The 15,291-nt window shown below is 32.2% G+C and overlaps 1 protein-coding gene across 2 annotated transcripts; it reads left to right on the top strand.

Moving 5' to 3' along the window:
* Positions 1–1,768: 1,768 nt before the first annotated feature.
* On the top strand, positions 1,769–13,879 carry LOC105141697 (Protein kinase superfamily protein). Of its 2 annotated transcripts, XM_011049005.1 has the most exons (22): positions 1,769–2,166; positions 2,499–3,137; positions 4,013–4,267; positions 4,770–4,894; positions 5,030–5,074; positions 5,227–5,308; positions 5,412–5,480; positions 5,553–5,723; positions 5,831–5,896; positions 6,849–6,917; positions 7,061–7,204; positions 7,325–7,398; positions 7,688–7,827; positions 7,912–7,954; positions 9,362–9,453; positions 9,592–9,668; positions 11,649–11,774; positions 11,867–11,909; positions 11,993–12,039; positions 12,593–12,654; positions 12,739–12,790; positions 13,498–13,879. In XM_011049005.1, the coding sequence occupies exons 2-22, from the start codon at positions 2,970–2,972 to the stop codon at positions 13,540–13,542; spliced, it is 1,995 nt and encodes a 664-aa protein (XP_011047307.1). In that variant the 5' UTR covers positions 1,769–2,166; positions 2,499–2,969; the 3' UTR covers positions 13,543–13,879. The 2 variants fall into 2 exon arrangements, with proteins under 2 accessions (XP_011047307.1, XP_011047306.1); XM_011049004.1 differs by having other exon boundaries at positions 1,770–2,166; positions 7,688–7,954.
* The last annotated feature ends 1,412 nt before the right edge of the window (positions 13,880–15,291 follow it).

The following is a 15,291-nucleotide window of genomic DNA, read 5'->3' as shown; positions in this document are numbered from 1 at the left end:
TTTGATAAATATATAAGAGTATTAAAAAAAAAAATGTTTGGCTCATATGCACACGCCATTAGGTCTCTACCTTTGCTCTTCTTTTTTTTTGAGTCTCATCGCCTTGTTTCATGTAAAGCCGGTGTAGTGTTTTGTGCGACAGTGTTTTATTGACGACTTTTTTCTTTTTCTCCTCTATTTTCTCTTCTTCCATGGAAATATACACTTGCTATTTAAACTTCTATAATTGTCCTCTCATCTTTTTTCCTTAGTCATTTTGTCAGATTTCAAATTTATTTTTAATTTTATTTTTGAATTTATAATTATAATTTATTATTTTTTTTAAATTTAATTCTTATTTCTTTGATTTTAATTTTTGTTTCGGATTCATTTATAAATTTAATTTTTTTAATTTTAATTTTTAATTCAAAATTCTAGACAATCCTCTCATTTACTTTATCTTTCAATTTAGGTCTTCATTCTATTACTTGCTATTTTTTTTATTTTTTATACAATTAATTTTTATATATGATATTTTAATTTTAGTTCTTATTTTTTATTTATAAATTTTTCTTCTTGATCCTTTGTCAAATTTTAGTTCGTTTTCAATTTCATCATTAGATCCATAAATATAATTTGTTATTTTTACAAATTTAATCCTTATTTGATTTTGATTTTTTAAATTTTTTTATGAATTTAGTTTTTCTTTTTGATTTCGCTCTTCAATTCAAAGTTCTATGTGGTCCTCTTATTTACTTTTTATTTCAAATTAGGCCCTTATTTTCTTAGTTTTTAATCTTGTTTTTAATCATTTTGTACAATTGATTTTTGTATAATTATCCTCTCATTTACTGATATTTTAACTTTAATTTTTATTTTTTTTTATTTTTTGTCCTTCTTGTCATATTTCAATTTCATAATTGAATTTATAATTATAATTTGTTATTTTCTTTTCAAATTTGATTTCCATTCCTTTGATTTTGATTTTTAGTTTTGGATTTTTTTATTAAGTTGATTTTTATTTTTAATCTCCCAACCCAACTCAAAATTCTAGCTAGTTCTCTTATTTACCTTTTATTTTAGACTAGGTCTTTATTCTCTCGATTGTTATTTTTTTTTTGTTTTTGATTATTTTATATAATTTAAATTTTTTTAATTTCATCATTCAATATTTAATTTGTTAGAGGTTTTATAATTTTTCTAGAAGGGGTGCTCCTTATTTAGTGACTTGGGTCAATAATTTGAAAAGTTAACATATGTTAATATTTTTTTTGTGTTTTTTTCTTTTTCATCTTTTAATTTTTTTATTTTGAAAAAAAAAGACTTTATGATTTTCTTTTGTTTCCTTTTATTACGATTTTATATGACTTGGGAAATATCTTTGGTTGGATAATTTTAGTATTTTTTAGATTGTTTTTTATTTTTATTTTTATTTTTTAATATTAAATTATCATGAAATTTATTTATTTTTTCAATTTAAACAAGTGTTTTCTTAATTATCATTATTACATTTTCTTTTAAAACTGTATCTATTTACAACGGTTGCTTTTTCCTGTCATGCAATTGAATAAAATTATCTTATAACATCCAATTATTGGTTATTATTTTTTTGTTTTTATAAAATACACTAGCATAGTTTTTTATATTAAAAAATAAACTCGGCAGGCGGCGCAAAGCGGGCTACCTTTCCTCTACAGCTTCAGCTTGCGTGCATATGACTAATAGCTTATTCAAGAGGGGTTTGCGGGCTGAAAGGAGTTGGGAAAAATACAAGCCAATCACGCTCGACTGTAGAAAAATACAGGCCAGAGTCACAGGGAGATGCTATGCTCTTAGCTTCCCTCTCCATGTGCCCCGAGAAATTAGCGATGGAAAATCTAAGCGATATATTCACGTACAGGTCAGAAAGAAAACTCAATAAAATCTCTGGGGCATTGGCGGTCCCCACTCACCACCCTTAACATTTGCAGTTGCCCTTCTCTCTACCAAGAGTCAAAAATAAAAAAATATATATATACTACTAGCAGCTTTTTTATTTTATTTCTTTCTCGTCGTTCCTGGTATTATTTTTTTCTCTGCTATCAATCAAATCAACAAACACAGAGCTCTCGTAATCGCAAAAATTAAGGTAGATCTTGAGAGAGAAAAATCTCAAGTCGTCCTTCTTTTCTGGTTTAACTAAATCAGGTCAGATTTTTCACTACTTGTTACTGTTAAAACCCTAGAAATCTCTGCTTTTACTTTCTGAATCTGTTGCGTTAGATGTGATGCTTCCAGATTCACTGATTTTTCCCCTTAATTTTGAAATTGTGGTCTTGTATGATAATTGTTGCTTCCTGATGTTGTGATAAGCTTCTTCTTCTTCTTCTTTTCTTTTCTTTTTTTTAATAAAATCGCTACTTGTTAGATTACCGCCAGGAGAGCAGAAAAGGGATAGAAAGGTCAATAAAAAAGATAGAGAAAGTCTTCTTTTGAAAAAAAGCAAACTGTTGAACGTAGATGATTTCTTTCTCCTACAGGTACCGCCTTCTGGGGTTTTGTATGAGGTGCTGCTGCTGAATTAGAGGTTTTTGCAACTTGCTTTGGCTGGCCTTTGGAGCATATGTTTTTTGCTTGTGTAAAAGAAAGAAACAAATTGGGGATTCTTTTGATGGCCTCTAGAACTACTTCTTGTACAGAGTCCTCCTGAATGTCCGTAACTGTCTGTAATAGTTAATAGATATCCGACAACGTTAGTGCAATTCAGGGGTTTTAAAATAATTAAGGCTTATTGAAGTGGTTCTGCCTGCATTAAACAAAGACCTGGCCAGTATCATGTTGATGAAGCTGCTGGATTCATATGATATTTTATGTTGAAAGGGGAAATGCTGCCCAATTGGAAGAAACCTCACATCACCTTACTTTTAACCTTCTCTTCATACACTTTGTTTATCTTCACTGGAACATTTAGGAGTAAAGCTGGTGTTAATGGTGTGTTATAAGAGCAAACCATGGATTATGTCTCGGAGAAAAGATATCCTGTCAATGCAAAAGATTACAAGTTATATGAAGAAATTGGTGAAGGTGTCAGCGCCACTGTGTATAGGGCTCTCTGCATTCCATTTAATCAGATAGTTGCTATTAAGGTTCTTGATCTGGAAAAGTGCAATAATGATCTGGTAAGTGAATTACATTTTTGTTAGATTCTAATATGTTCGTCTTTATTTCTATGTTGGATATGTACAGAAAAAAGGCATTCCTCTCTTTTAGAGTAACTGCATGGTTATGTCTTGTTCTATTCATTACTTTACTTGAGGCCTTCTGCTGTTCCTTTTCTGAAGATGCTTCTATGCCCCCTACATCAGTTATGCACATGTCTGCATTAGCTTCTATCAATAAACAGTAAAACTAATGCTCCGTCTGTTTCATGAAAACAAGTGATCTTGGAAATCAAATTTCATGGAAAATTTTTATGGTGTTTAGCATGCATTAGAAAATAGCTCTTTTTTTTTTTTATAGATTGCCATTGTTCTTTTAAATAATAGAATTAATCTGACAGGATGTGTCTTCTTTTTTATAATATGGTTAATACAATGTAACATAAGGTCTTTACTGTTCATCAAGCTTTTGGGTCCTTGTTGGAAATGTGTTCCCATTGTGGGATACGACAGGGAAAACAAATCAGTCCTAGTAAAGCACTATTTTTTTTTTCCTTGACTGGAGAACAAATTCATTGGACCAATTTTCCTTAGTTGCACCAAACATTGGTAACTCAGGAGAATGTTCCCCATACCAGTTAATTCTTCATGACCCAGTCCAGTGGTTCATTTTCAGTTCCGCTATTCGCTTTATAACAATAACTAAGCTGGTTAAAATCTTCATTGAAACATGACCTTAAGAACTCATTGCATAACTATACATGTCTTCCCTCAGGTTCATTTTATGTGTCTTTGATGGTTGTTTCTAGGTTGTGCATCACTAGATCACATTGAAAATGGAGCCCAAAGTACTGTATTGGCATCATATTAAACATTTTCCCATCCAATTGATACAGGATGGTATCCGGCGGGAGGTACAGACAATGAGCTTGATTGATCATCCAAATGTATTACGAGCATACGGCTCTTTCACTGCTGGCTATAGCCTTTGGGTGGTGATGCCATATATGGCTGGGGGTTCATGCCTTCATATAATGAAATCTGCTTACTCAGAAGGTTTTGAAGAGCCTGTCATTGCTACATTATTACGCGAGACACTCAAAGCTCTTGTTTATATTCATGAGCATGGGCACATCCACAGGGATGTTAAGGTAAGTGTTTTGCAATTATGCATCTTAGCATTTCCTTATTTCTTTCACCTGTTATTCTTGATGTTTGTAGTAATTACTCAGTTTTTGTCTTCATTAAATGTGCTGTATGAATATCATTTTTCTTGGAACATATTGAATAATTAACAGAAACCAAGAGTTCCATGCAAAATTTTGTGCCATGCAATGATTTATTGATTCATCAAACCAAGAGTTCCTGATGAGTTTTTGCAGAAAAAGTTATTTTTTCCCTAGTGCAGTTATGAAACATATGCTTGGATGGTATTGCTTTTAGCCTCTAGTCTTCAACTTTTTTCTTCTCAATTATTGCGCTCAGTGTTTCTTAGCTCTATTCTTTCTGAATTTTGTGGTCTTGAATTGTGTCTTGTTGTATCTCATGGCACATGTCATGGCATATGTATTATTATTCTGTCAACTTTTTCCCCTTGGAGTTTAGGGGATTAATATTTTGGTGTCTCTTACCTGCTTTCTTAACTCTTTGCAGGCTGGCAACATTTTAATTGATTCTGATGGTACAGTGAAGTTAGCAGACTTTGGAGTGTCAGCATGCATGTTTGATACAGGAGATAGGCAACGCTCAAGAAATACTTTTGTTGGCACTCCTTGCTGGTAATTGTTTATCCTATTTCCCTTTTAGTTAATACATTACTATTGGAAACCTACACTCAGTGCTGTTCATCTGAGGCAAAAGAATACTGTACATGCTATCAGAATATATATATTGTCTTTTTTTCTTCTCTCCAGGATGGCTCCTGAAGTTATGCAGCAATTGCATGGATATGACTTTAAGTGAGTTGGATGTGAATCTCTTCTTTTTCTTTTTTTTTTTCTAATATTCTTTTTCCTTGCTTCTTCTTTTTTTTCTAATATTCTTTTTCCTTGCTTCATAAATATCTCAATTTCTTTGCTGAAATTGCTGTGAAACTTGTTTCTCTAAACAGAGCAGATATCTGGTCATTTGGGATAACAGCCCTTGAACTTGCTCATGGCCATGCTCCTTTTTCCAAGTATCCACCAATGAAAGTAAATTTCCTTTTCAGATACTTATGCTGTCCATATCAGAAGCATTTCCTGGTGCTTATTTTTTCCGTTGCACACATTTGATATTTCCCCTTATTTACTGCAGGTTTTGCTGATGACCTTACAAAATGCTCCTCCAGGGCTTGACTATGAAAGAGACAAAAAATTTTCAAAGGTTTGTTGTTCAGCTGAAACAATTTGACTCTTTTTCCTCATGAATTGTAATGAACGTGTTTCACTTCTGCAGTCATTTAAAGAGATGGTAGCTGCTTGCTTAGTGAAGGATCCAAAGAAACGACCCACATCAGAAAAGCTTTTGAAGCACCATTTTTTTAAAAATGCACGCTCTCATGATTATCTTGTTCGGGCCATTCTTGATGGTCTTCCTCCTTTAGGGGAACGGTTTAAGATGCTGAAGGTCTCTTGCTCATCTCCAGCTTCATGTTTTCTGTTTCGTAGACTCTCTTATGGAAAAAGGTATAAATTTTGGTACAGCTTCTCAGACTTCTGTTTTCACTTTTTCAGGCAAAAGAGGCTGATCTTCTAGTGCAGAATAAGGACATCTATGGGGATAAAGAGCAAATATCACAGGTGTTATCTGTTGATGGTTTAACTTCTGGCTTAAACCCAATTATTTAGAAAATTTTGGTCCTAACTTGGGCTGTGGATAAAATTACTTGTGAACTTAACATGGTGTAGTTTGGATATATGATACTATGAATAATGAATGGGTGTTAGGAAGCAGGTTCACCCTATGCTGCCTTCCAAATATGAACTGACATCAATGCAGTATCATCTTTTGCCTATCTTCCTTGTGATTCGGGAACACAAACATACATTTTGGGCATGTCCGAAGAACCTTAGCTGAAAAAGTGCAAAACCTTGTGTATGTCCTTGGTAAGCAGGCTCTAGAATACTCTAAAAGGCCAAGTCTTCAACAGTCATTGCATGAATGGTCACTCCCTTATACTCTTACTTGGTAGCTTGAGACTTATCATACTACCAAACAATAGATCATACAAAAGCATGCCACCTCAGATTGTAACATTGTCCAATGAGTTACGAATTAATTTCTGATTTTTTTTTAAACTCCTGAGGTTGAATGTGAAAAACTGAATTTTGAATTTAGTAAAACAAACCATTTTTATCTGTTTTATCTTCCTTGTATTTCACCGTAAAGTTCAGCCTTGATAAGTTGAATTTGTTTTTGAATATGGTAATATGTGATTGGATCCATGCCAGAGTTGGAATGTCCAAATTTGATCTAAAGATTGGAAAGTTGAAGTAATTCAATTTGGGTTGATGTTTTTCTGGTAAATAGCAACTTTTAAGCTGGGGCAACTTTTCCATCAATGATATTCCTATAGTACAAATGTCTTTACTCTTAAAAGTTATGCATTACAAAAAAATGGTAGCATGCTTGCTTGTGCCGTGTGTGTCTCTATTTGTGTATTGTATGAAATCTTACAGATGATTAGAGTGCTTAAAGTTTCTGGATATTTCTCCTTTGATAGAACTGTGAAGTAACTCTTCTGTTTTGCAGCAAGAGTACATAAGAGGAATCAGTGCTTGGAATTTCAACCTAGAAGATTTAAAAAATCAAGCTGCCCTTGTAAGTAATGTGTTCCTGGTTTGAGTGTATATGGTTAAGCATGATTGCTTAGAAAAGTAACTTGTTGAAAAGAGTTGGCAAAGTACACAAAACTTTGTGTCATTAATTTGACTGATCACCACTGGCACCATTGCTACCTGCAGATTCAGGACTATGATTGCATGTCAAATGCAGAAGATCCAGATTTGAGTGGGAAACAAATGGACAGGTGCAACATTGATGGGTTTCCTGCTGAGAAGTTGCCCCCCAAAATTGCTAATCATTCAATTTCTGCTCCTAGTCAGGAGGTATTATTTTCCCCATAATGATTTCTTTTAGTTTTTTGCCTTGATTCTCAGATATTTACTGCTTACTGTTGAGTCAAGGTTATCCTTTCATATGTTGACATCACCTTTCATTTGTTTCAGGATGGCTTCAATGATCTACATGATTTGGAGACTTCACTCCCTTCATTTCCTAGTAAACCTCTTCAAGCACTTAAGTATGTCTCACCCGCTCCCTCTCCCTCTTATGGCTCACATTTCCAGTTCCAATTATTTGACCTTCAATAAATTTACTGCCTCCTTGGTAGGGGGTAACAGTTTTTTACATAATATATTGAACGGCAATTAATCTATGAAAAGTTTATTTGAATTATAGAATCCATTTATGTACACTGTGATTAACTGTTGTGCTTTTGGATTCTCTACAACGGTTCTGTGATCTTAACTTATGATCAAATATGAATATTCCTTATCATATTAATTATGCTGTCATGTAATCTGATGCAGAGGTTGTTTTGATGTTGGTGAGGAGGCTGTGGGTGCAACTAGTCCAAACTGTAAGGTTACTTCCCAAACAGAATGTGAACAACAGGTTCTTATGGAGTTGTCATCGAGTGCCATGGACCAAGAAAGCGAAAGAAATGAGGGTGAGAATTCCGGGCGAAGTAGTTCTTTACCACATCATGTCATTTCTGAGCATAAAATTTTTTTGGGTGGTCCATTATTACCAGATAATGCCCTTTCTCCAAAAAAGGTTATTGGCGATGAAAACAGGTCAGTTTTTATCCCAAGTAAAGTTCTCCTTTTTATTTTACCTTTTTTCAAAGTAGGCATGTGACATTTTTTGTCTGTACTCCCTGAGGGTAGAAGAAGATGTTACCTGAAAAATTAACTATTCTATCAAGGACTACAATGTTGAGTTCATGTAAACAAAAATATAGATTTAACATTTGTTATCTCTTGGTATATATAGCTCAAAGACTCTTTACGATATAATGCACTGAGGTCTAAAATGAAAATAGATTTAACATTTGTTATCTCTTGGTATATATAGCTTAAGGACTCTTTAAGATATAATGCACTGAGGTCTTTGAATGATAGTCTTGAAATGTTTGTATGTGATACAAGTAAAAATTGTTTTGGTAAATGCCTTTGAGTCAACCCCATGAAGCATTATGCTCACTGTCCATTTCTTTTGTGGTGATGGGACTTCTTTCATGTTATCGATCTTTGAACTGGAAAAAAAGAACTTGAAATTTCTTCAATCCTTCTGCTGTTAAATTTTTCAGGCAACTTAAATTTTTTTCTGGTATAGGTTCTAAAGCTATTATTAATTTGTGCCAGCCTTGTTATGAGGTTGCTTGGAGCTTCTTTTGGCACCTGAAGTCTGATGCCTTCAGTACATATTTATGTAAACAGAAAGTAAACTATTATTTAATCTCTGTTTTTAGGGAAATAATTAGCTATCCCTTTGGTTTAAAAACCCAATATTGAATCCCTGTATTTTTATATTTGCTTGCCACTCAGTCCTTCCATTGGTTTTCCATGGTAATATGATTGTTGTTTTTCCCCATAAACTGCCCATTTCTAGTCAATGTTTTTTAATCTCACTTGCTACAAACAAAACAAAAAATGCAGATGAAAAGGGAAATTTGGAAATTTAAAAAAGAAACCACAATCAAATTTGGTCTATGGACTAATGATTTTCAACTAGAAGGACTAACTTACAAAATCATAGAAAATGTAGCAATAAGTTATAATTTATTCTGTAGACAAATGCAATGAAGGCTGGGCAGAAAATGAATATCGTCTATGATCAAAGTGTTGCTACAAGATGAAAGCTCCAGCTGTTCAATGGGTTTGTGATGCCACTAAATGAAAAGTTTGCTGCTTTATGGGTGTGCTTTAAGGAAGTCATGGTGGATTAACATGATTAGTGATCTGGAGGAAATGGAAAATGGGCTGAGAAAAATTGAAATTACTGTTTAAAGTAGTCTTAAAGCCCGTGTTTATTATCACATGATTCTAAGTTATAATGTTAGTTAATAGGCTGTTTCAATTTGCAATATACTGCTATCTTGAAAGTGAGCTGACATTTGTTGCTTCTGACAATACCATATCAATGTGTAAAATCTTGGTTGCAGTATTCAAAAGTAACTTAAATGTGCTCATATTATGTAGGGATCTCCTGCAGCCAAAATACCAATCTGAGAGAAACTATAGTGGTCCATTGTTGCATCGACAGAAGAGGGATACCAACAACCTTTCATCTGGTGTGTCAATTCATTCTTGGATTTTTTTTTTCTCTTTACACATATAGGTCTGCATTTATTATATATTTGCATATATTATTGGAGATGATATTACTTGTTTATGGTGCATGAATATACTTTTCCTACTGATTTGTGCAGTGGAGGATACTTCAGAAGGAGCAGTTGTCCAGCGCAAGGGACGATTTAAGGTCACTTCAGCTGATCTCAGCCCCAAGGTATATATGATTACTATGCTATGACCACTGGTTAACCTAACTCAACCTCTAGTTGGCATGAGAACTATTTCTGTCAGTCTGCTATCAGAATTTATCTTGGACAAAGCTTACAGCCTTCTATAATTTTGTTGTTAAACATGCCATTGCTATTACACTGTCTTTTGGTTGTAGGAATCCGTAATAATAATAAAATGCTCTGTGCCATGTTTCATTCCTTCTTACTTGATCTAAATATACATTTTATGGTATGAATTTAGGAAATTTCTTAGCATTTGAGACAATTTATAATCCATAATTATATATAAAAAGACAAACTATGTCAGAACATTTGACTAATAAAAAATACCCATGCTATAAAGGAATGCTGTTAAAAAAACATCAATCCTGTTTTTTCCTGTGCATGCCAATTTATAAGCTATTTAAACTATAAATATGATTAGATAGATCTCTTAATCATGCCCCGACCTATATAGTGACTTTTTGGAATGGTATTATATTGTCAAACTTTACAAGTGCTTAAAACAAGCATGCATATATATATATATATATATAAAATTACCTCAAATTTGGATCTTTGGTTGTCCCACATTACCTTTGACTCTTTAAAACTAAAGGCTTCAAAAAACATTTGTTACTGCTTTAGCAAATAAACCCTACTGACAATGAAAAAGAACTCTTTTAGCAAAAAGAAAAATAATTTCATTTGCTTTAAAAATCAAGCACATTAAATTAATTGTAATTTGTCAAACTCTATGCAAGAGTATACAAAATTATATATAGGAAACAACAATTTTGAAACTATTTTTTGAAATTAATGAACATATCAAAAAATTGAATGATACACTTGCATGACATGTGCCAAAAAAAAAAACTGGATAATTTTTCTATGAAAAGACCAGGTTAGATGACGAAAATGACAAATGCTCTGTAACTCTGTTGTCCAATGAAGGATTGCAGTTAAACACTGCCATTGAGTACTCACCATGGAGCATATGCATGCATGATTGGCAACAAACCACTAAAAATAGTGGTTCTCAATGAAAGCTTAATGCTGAAATCACTCAAGAATAACTAGTAAAACTAACAGTCTGGATGTTAGGACTAAAATAATCGTAGAAAATCCAAGTTAGGATCCTTCGTGCTTGGAAAGAAGATACACCTAGTGAATAAAATTATTTTTCTTATTTTGTTTTCTTGCCTGCATCAATGATGTCAGTCAAGAAACAAGGTTTGAATGTTGAAAGCATATGTTATGCCCACCCGTGTATGATTACCAGTTTCTAATTCAATACTTCTTAATTGCTTTTTTGGAATAGATATTATTACTCTAGTCTAGTCACTTGATTTTATGACCAGGGTAATATGTTTTGAAACCTGATCTTATCAATTTTCCAGACCACCTTTGCACACATAATACTAAGGATTCAAAAGATAATTCTGAAGAACCCTCCAATCCCTTTGGATGTCAGATAGAGACATCTATAAGACACCCAGAAGCATTGGACCATAAAGCACCAGAAAAACAAATCTATCTCATAACAGTTGATTACCTCTCTTCTGTGTTTTTCGTAGTTCCTCCTTTGTCTTTATCTTGTATGAGATTGACATGTTCTTCCTATGTTGTAGCTGTTCCTTCTCTCCTTTAATATAATTGTTTTTTCATCAGGTAAAAAAACTCTGCACCTTTGATATGTCCACTCATGATGAAAACAACTGGGTTAAATTGAATTATCACTATAAAGGGTTTCTAGACAGATTGGGTCTTTGAATTGTTTGAGGTTAAATTTATGTACCATGAAAATTTTGCCTAGTTCCCATGGATGTTGAAATATCAATAAATCATAATTCTTTCCTCTAGGGGACTTAGTGTGTGTGGTAGATGAGTCTGTTTGAATGTTATTTTTTATTTTTTTGAGTAACTTAGAAATTTATCTGGTAATCAATCATTTTATAACCATTGCCATTATTCTTCTCAATCAGGGTCCTACAAACTGCTGTTTCAACCCGGTTGGTGGAGGTTCGGCTTGTGCAACAATATCAAACCCTGCAGCTTCCTCAGTTCTCCCATCATTGCAATGCATTCTGCAGCAGAACACCTTGCAAAGGGTATGATTCTTGATTCTTCTATATTCCCCCCTCCCCTGTTTTTTTATATATTTATTGTTTGAGAAAATACTTGTTCTACTGATTGTTGACAGGAGGAAATTCTTAAACTGATCAAGTATGTGGAACAAACCTCTGGTAATGAATCATCTTTTAAAATCATTTCTATTGTTGCTGATCAGGCCTGCACACTATAATTACTTGGATTTGATTATATGCAGGCAAGCTGGTGGAATCTGGTGAGGCAGCCACTAATGACCTGTTGCAGGTAGTTATCCTTTTTCTTTCTTCTTTTTTTTTCTTGTACTGAGCCCTTGCATTTTTCTTTTTGGTGGGAGAGTGTTTGGAACATAGAAATAATGCCAAAATGTACTGCATTTATAAGGTGTGTACTTGAAGTTCTGCTTTGCATATGATTTTAAGCAATAATAAGCATCATATTTCTTTTTTTACAAATGGCAGCAATTGGATTATCTGTTTTTTGGTTTAATTGCTCACTGTTTTCTTTCTTGGTGACAACGAGGAACAGGCAAAGATCTTGAATAAATTGTGATCAGCATTAATTTTCCTTAAATTAGCGGTGGTTTTCTTCTTGAATATTGGGCGTGCTTGAAGTCAAATTTTTTAAAAAAAGAATCACTACTTAGCCAAGTTTTCAAATCATGTTGCTTTCTACCTTTTTTCTGATCTGACAGAAATTATTTCCCAATTTACCTCACAGAAAACTTCGTTTCTCATTAGTCACATGTGAGTGAATGATGGTACCACTTTTGTAAAAGTTGCTTACCATTTGATCAAATGATCTTCTGCACAACATGCAGATATCTCCTACTTGGACAAGAGAGAAGGAGCTGCAGGCTCAGTTTATTGGTCTACAACAAAGGTATGAAGAGAGACCCAAAACTAAGAGTTTTGAAATTATTCCTTGCGATCTTGGTATGAAACTGAAATTGGTTTCTCTTGTCAGTGTTGGAAGCCTCTTTGAGGAATTGCAGAGACAAAAGATGAAAAATGCTCAGGTGTGCAGATAATGTTACATGGATTTATGAATTTGCTTTCTTTGCGTGTCGCAAATAGCTGTGCTTACATTTTGTTGCATTTATTCTATCGAATCTTATATTTGTGAGTGTGTGTAGCCCACCTTTTTATCAAGCACGTCATCTGTTGCTGTTATTGAAAGGTTTCAGATTAGATGACCAACCACCATTCGGTTACCGTCACATATGATCATTTAGGTTCTTGCTATCACAATTTTCAAAATGGATTGTTTTGTTTGCTCAAATGTTTCAAGACAGTTTTAAGTATTGTATGACGAATGCTTGGTATCAGTGCCTAGCAGGGAATTCCTATGGGTTTTTTTTATCTGGGGTGTCCCCTAGTCTCCCATTCAATTATGCGCTTTTCTTCTCCTTTTCTGAAATCATTGATGTGCCCCCTAGTCTCCCATTATTATCAACTCTTCCATGTTCTAATCTTCAATTATGATTTACATTATGAAGCTATTGATCAAATTTATACCATTGATCAAATTTATACTAGCTTGCCACGAATTCTAGCAGAGTTTATCATTCATTTGCCTACATTTTCTGGATATTGAAATCTACTTGTACCTATGCTAGTCATTAGGGATTCCTGTACCGCCAAGTTTGGTGTCTTATCTTCTTGATGGAGAATTCTCCTTCTATGCTTGCAGTTGGAGAGACAACTCAATGCTTCCTGCTTGCAGTTGGAGAGACAACTCAATGCTTTTTTCAACAAGGAAAGAGAATGAAGCTGAATGGTGATGATAACATTTTTGGCGGCTTCAATATTTCTTTGGTGGCTAAGTTGGTGACGATCTAGCAAACCTTGAGGTACAAGGTTATATTTTGATTTGCATTTCTAGTGTACAATATGTGTGAACAAGCCTTGAGGAGCAAGGACGCCCAAATTTTGAGATGCCATTCCTTGAGTCTCACATGATGTGCGACATGCTGTAATTTATTAACTCCATGCTGTAATTATAATTCAGAGTTTGATTCTCATGATCCTGTGAGACTGGTATTCGTTATCTTCCGGAAAAAATTATTTTTTACAATTTAATAATATCTTGGTCAGATTTGATGTTACTGGCAATTAACCGTCCACCGCTGTGGGTTATATACTTTTTATCCCAAAAAAATAAATATGCATCTTTTTCAAAGTGTATATTTACATAAAAAAATCTAAATGTAAGAAAAAATTTTAATTAAATAAGTTGATAGTTATTTAAATTGAAAAAATTATGTAAGAAAATTTTTTAATTAAATAAGTTGATAGTTATTTATGTAAATAAAAAAATTAATGATAACTAAAAGTAAAAATAAAAAAATAAAATATCAAAGTTGGCAATATATTTATTTGGTTGTGTTTATTGAATTTATATTATAAAATTATTTTTTTATTAAATTAAATAATAATAAAAATAAACATGCATTAAAAGAAATATTATATTATGTTAACTATATTAAAAATATTATCTAAAATTAAATGTTTTTTGTTTTTAAAAATGCATTTATCTATATAAAACATTAAAAATATTATACATGAATAAAAGTAATATTTTCAAAAATTAAATACATACAAAAACAATTAAAAACTATGTTTAAAAATAGCTAAATAAGCAAAATAAAAAATCATAGAAGAGAGATAACAATTGAAAAAAAAAATTGTTTTGAAAAAGATTTAAAAAAGTATCAATAAAAATCAGAATAAAAATAAATAAAAAATTAGCCAAAAAAATCAACAAGGTTAACATTTCAAATCTATTTTTCAAATTATTACACCGGAAACATCATAAATGAAAAACTATAAGTTTAATTTTTAAAAAATTAAATACTAAAAGATAAAATCAAGAAAAAAATCAATTACACAAAATGATCTAAAATATATATAATTAAAAAAATAAGGGTTAACGCAAAAAAAAAAAAAGGAGAAGGCAAAAAATTTTTTTTTTTTTTGTATTATCAAAAGATTAGATTAAAAAGAAAAATAACTTCAACAAAAAGAAAAGAAAAATTTTTTTGTATTATCAAAAGATTAAATTAAAAAAAAAATAACTTCAACAAAAGTAATTGAATGATTGAATTTAAAATAAACAAAATTTTTATAAAAAGATAAAGAAAAAAAATTAGAAACCAAAAGTTAAGGACTGAAATTAAAACTAAAAAATGGATCAATATGTACTTTTTAAAGAAGAAGAGAGAAAAACAAAACAAAACAACTACTATCAATAAACATTTTATTTGTCAACACACGTCTCTCCATGAGAAAAAAAGCACAGTAAAGCTTTTAATGATACAATATAAAAACAAGCCATTAAGAAACGCTCCATGTATCATTTAAATGGCATATGCACCCCTAATCTATTAACACGTGAACAACCCATATCCTTAGCTTTTTGGATTTACAAATTAATTAATCATGTTAAAACAAAGTCATATGCCCTCAATGAATTTGAAATTAACAAACACAATTAACAAAACACTTTTATGAAAAGGAA

The sequence above is a fragment of the Populus euphratica genome, unplaced genomic scaffold (assembly GCF_000495115.2).
Source record: "Populus euphratica unplaced genomic scaffold, PopEup_1.0 scaffold126.1, whole genome shotgun sequence".
NCBI classification, from domain to species: domain Eukaryota; kingdom Viridiplantae; phylum Streptophyta; class Magnoliopsida; order Malpighiales; family Salicaceae; genus Populus; species Populus euphratica.
Note: the sequence above shows the minus strand (reverse complement) of the source record. Positions and strands in the feature narration are given on the sequence as shown.

Coding starts and splice junctions, on each gene's coding strand:
- LOC105141697 (XM_011049004.1), top strand. CDS start 2,970: ATGGATTATGTCTCGGAGAAAAGATATCCTGTCAATGCAAAAGATTAC. Junction 3,138..4,012: donor AAAAGTGCAATAATGATCTG/GTAAGTGAATTA, acceptor CAATTGATACAG/GATGGTATCCGGCGGGAGGT. Junction 9,669..11,648: donor CAGCTGATCTCAGCCCCAAG/GTATATATGATT, acceptor CTTCTCAATCAG/GGTCCTACAAACTGCTGTTT.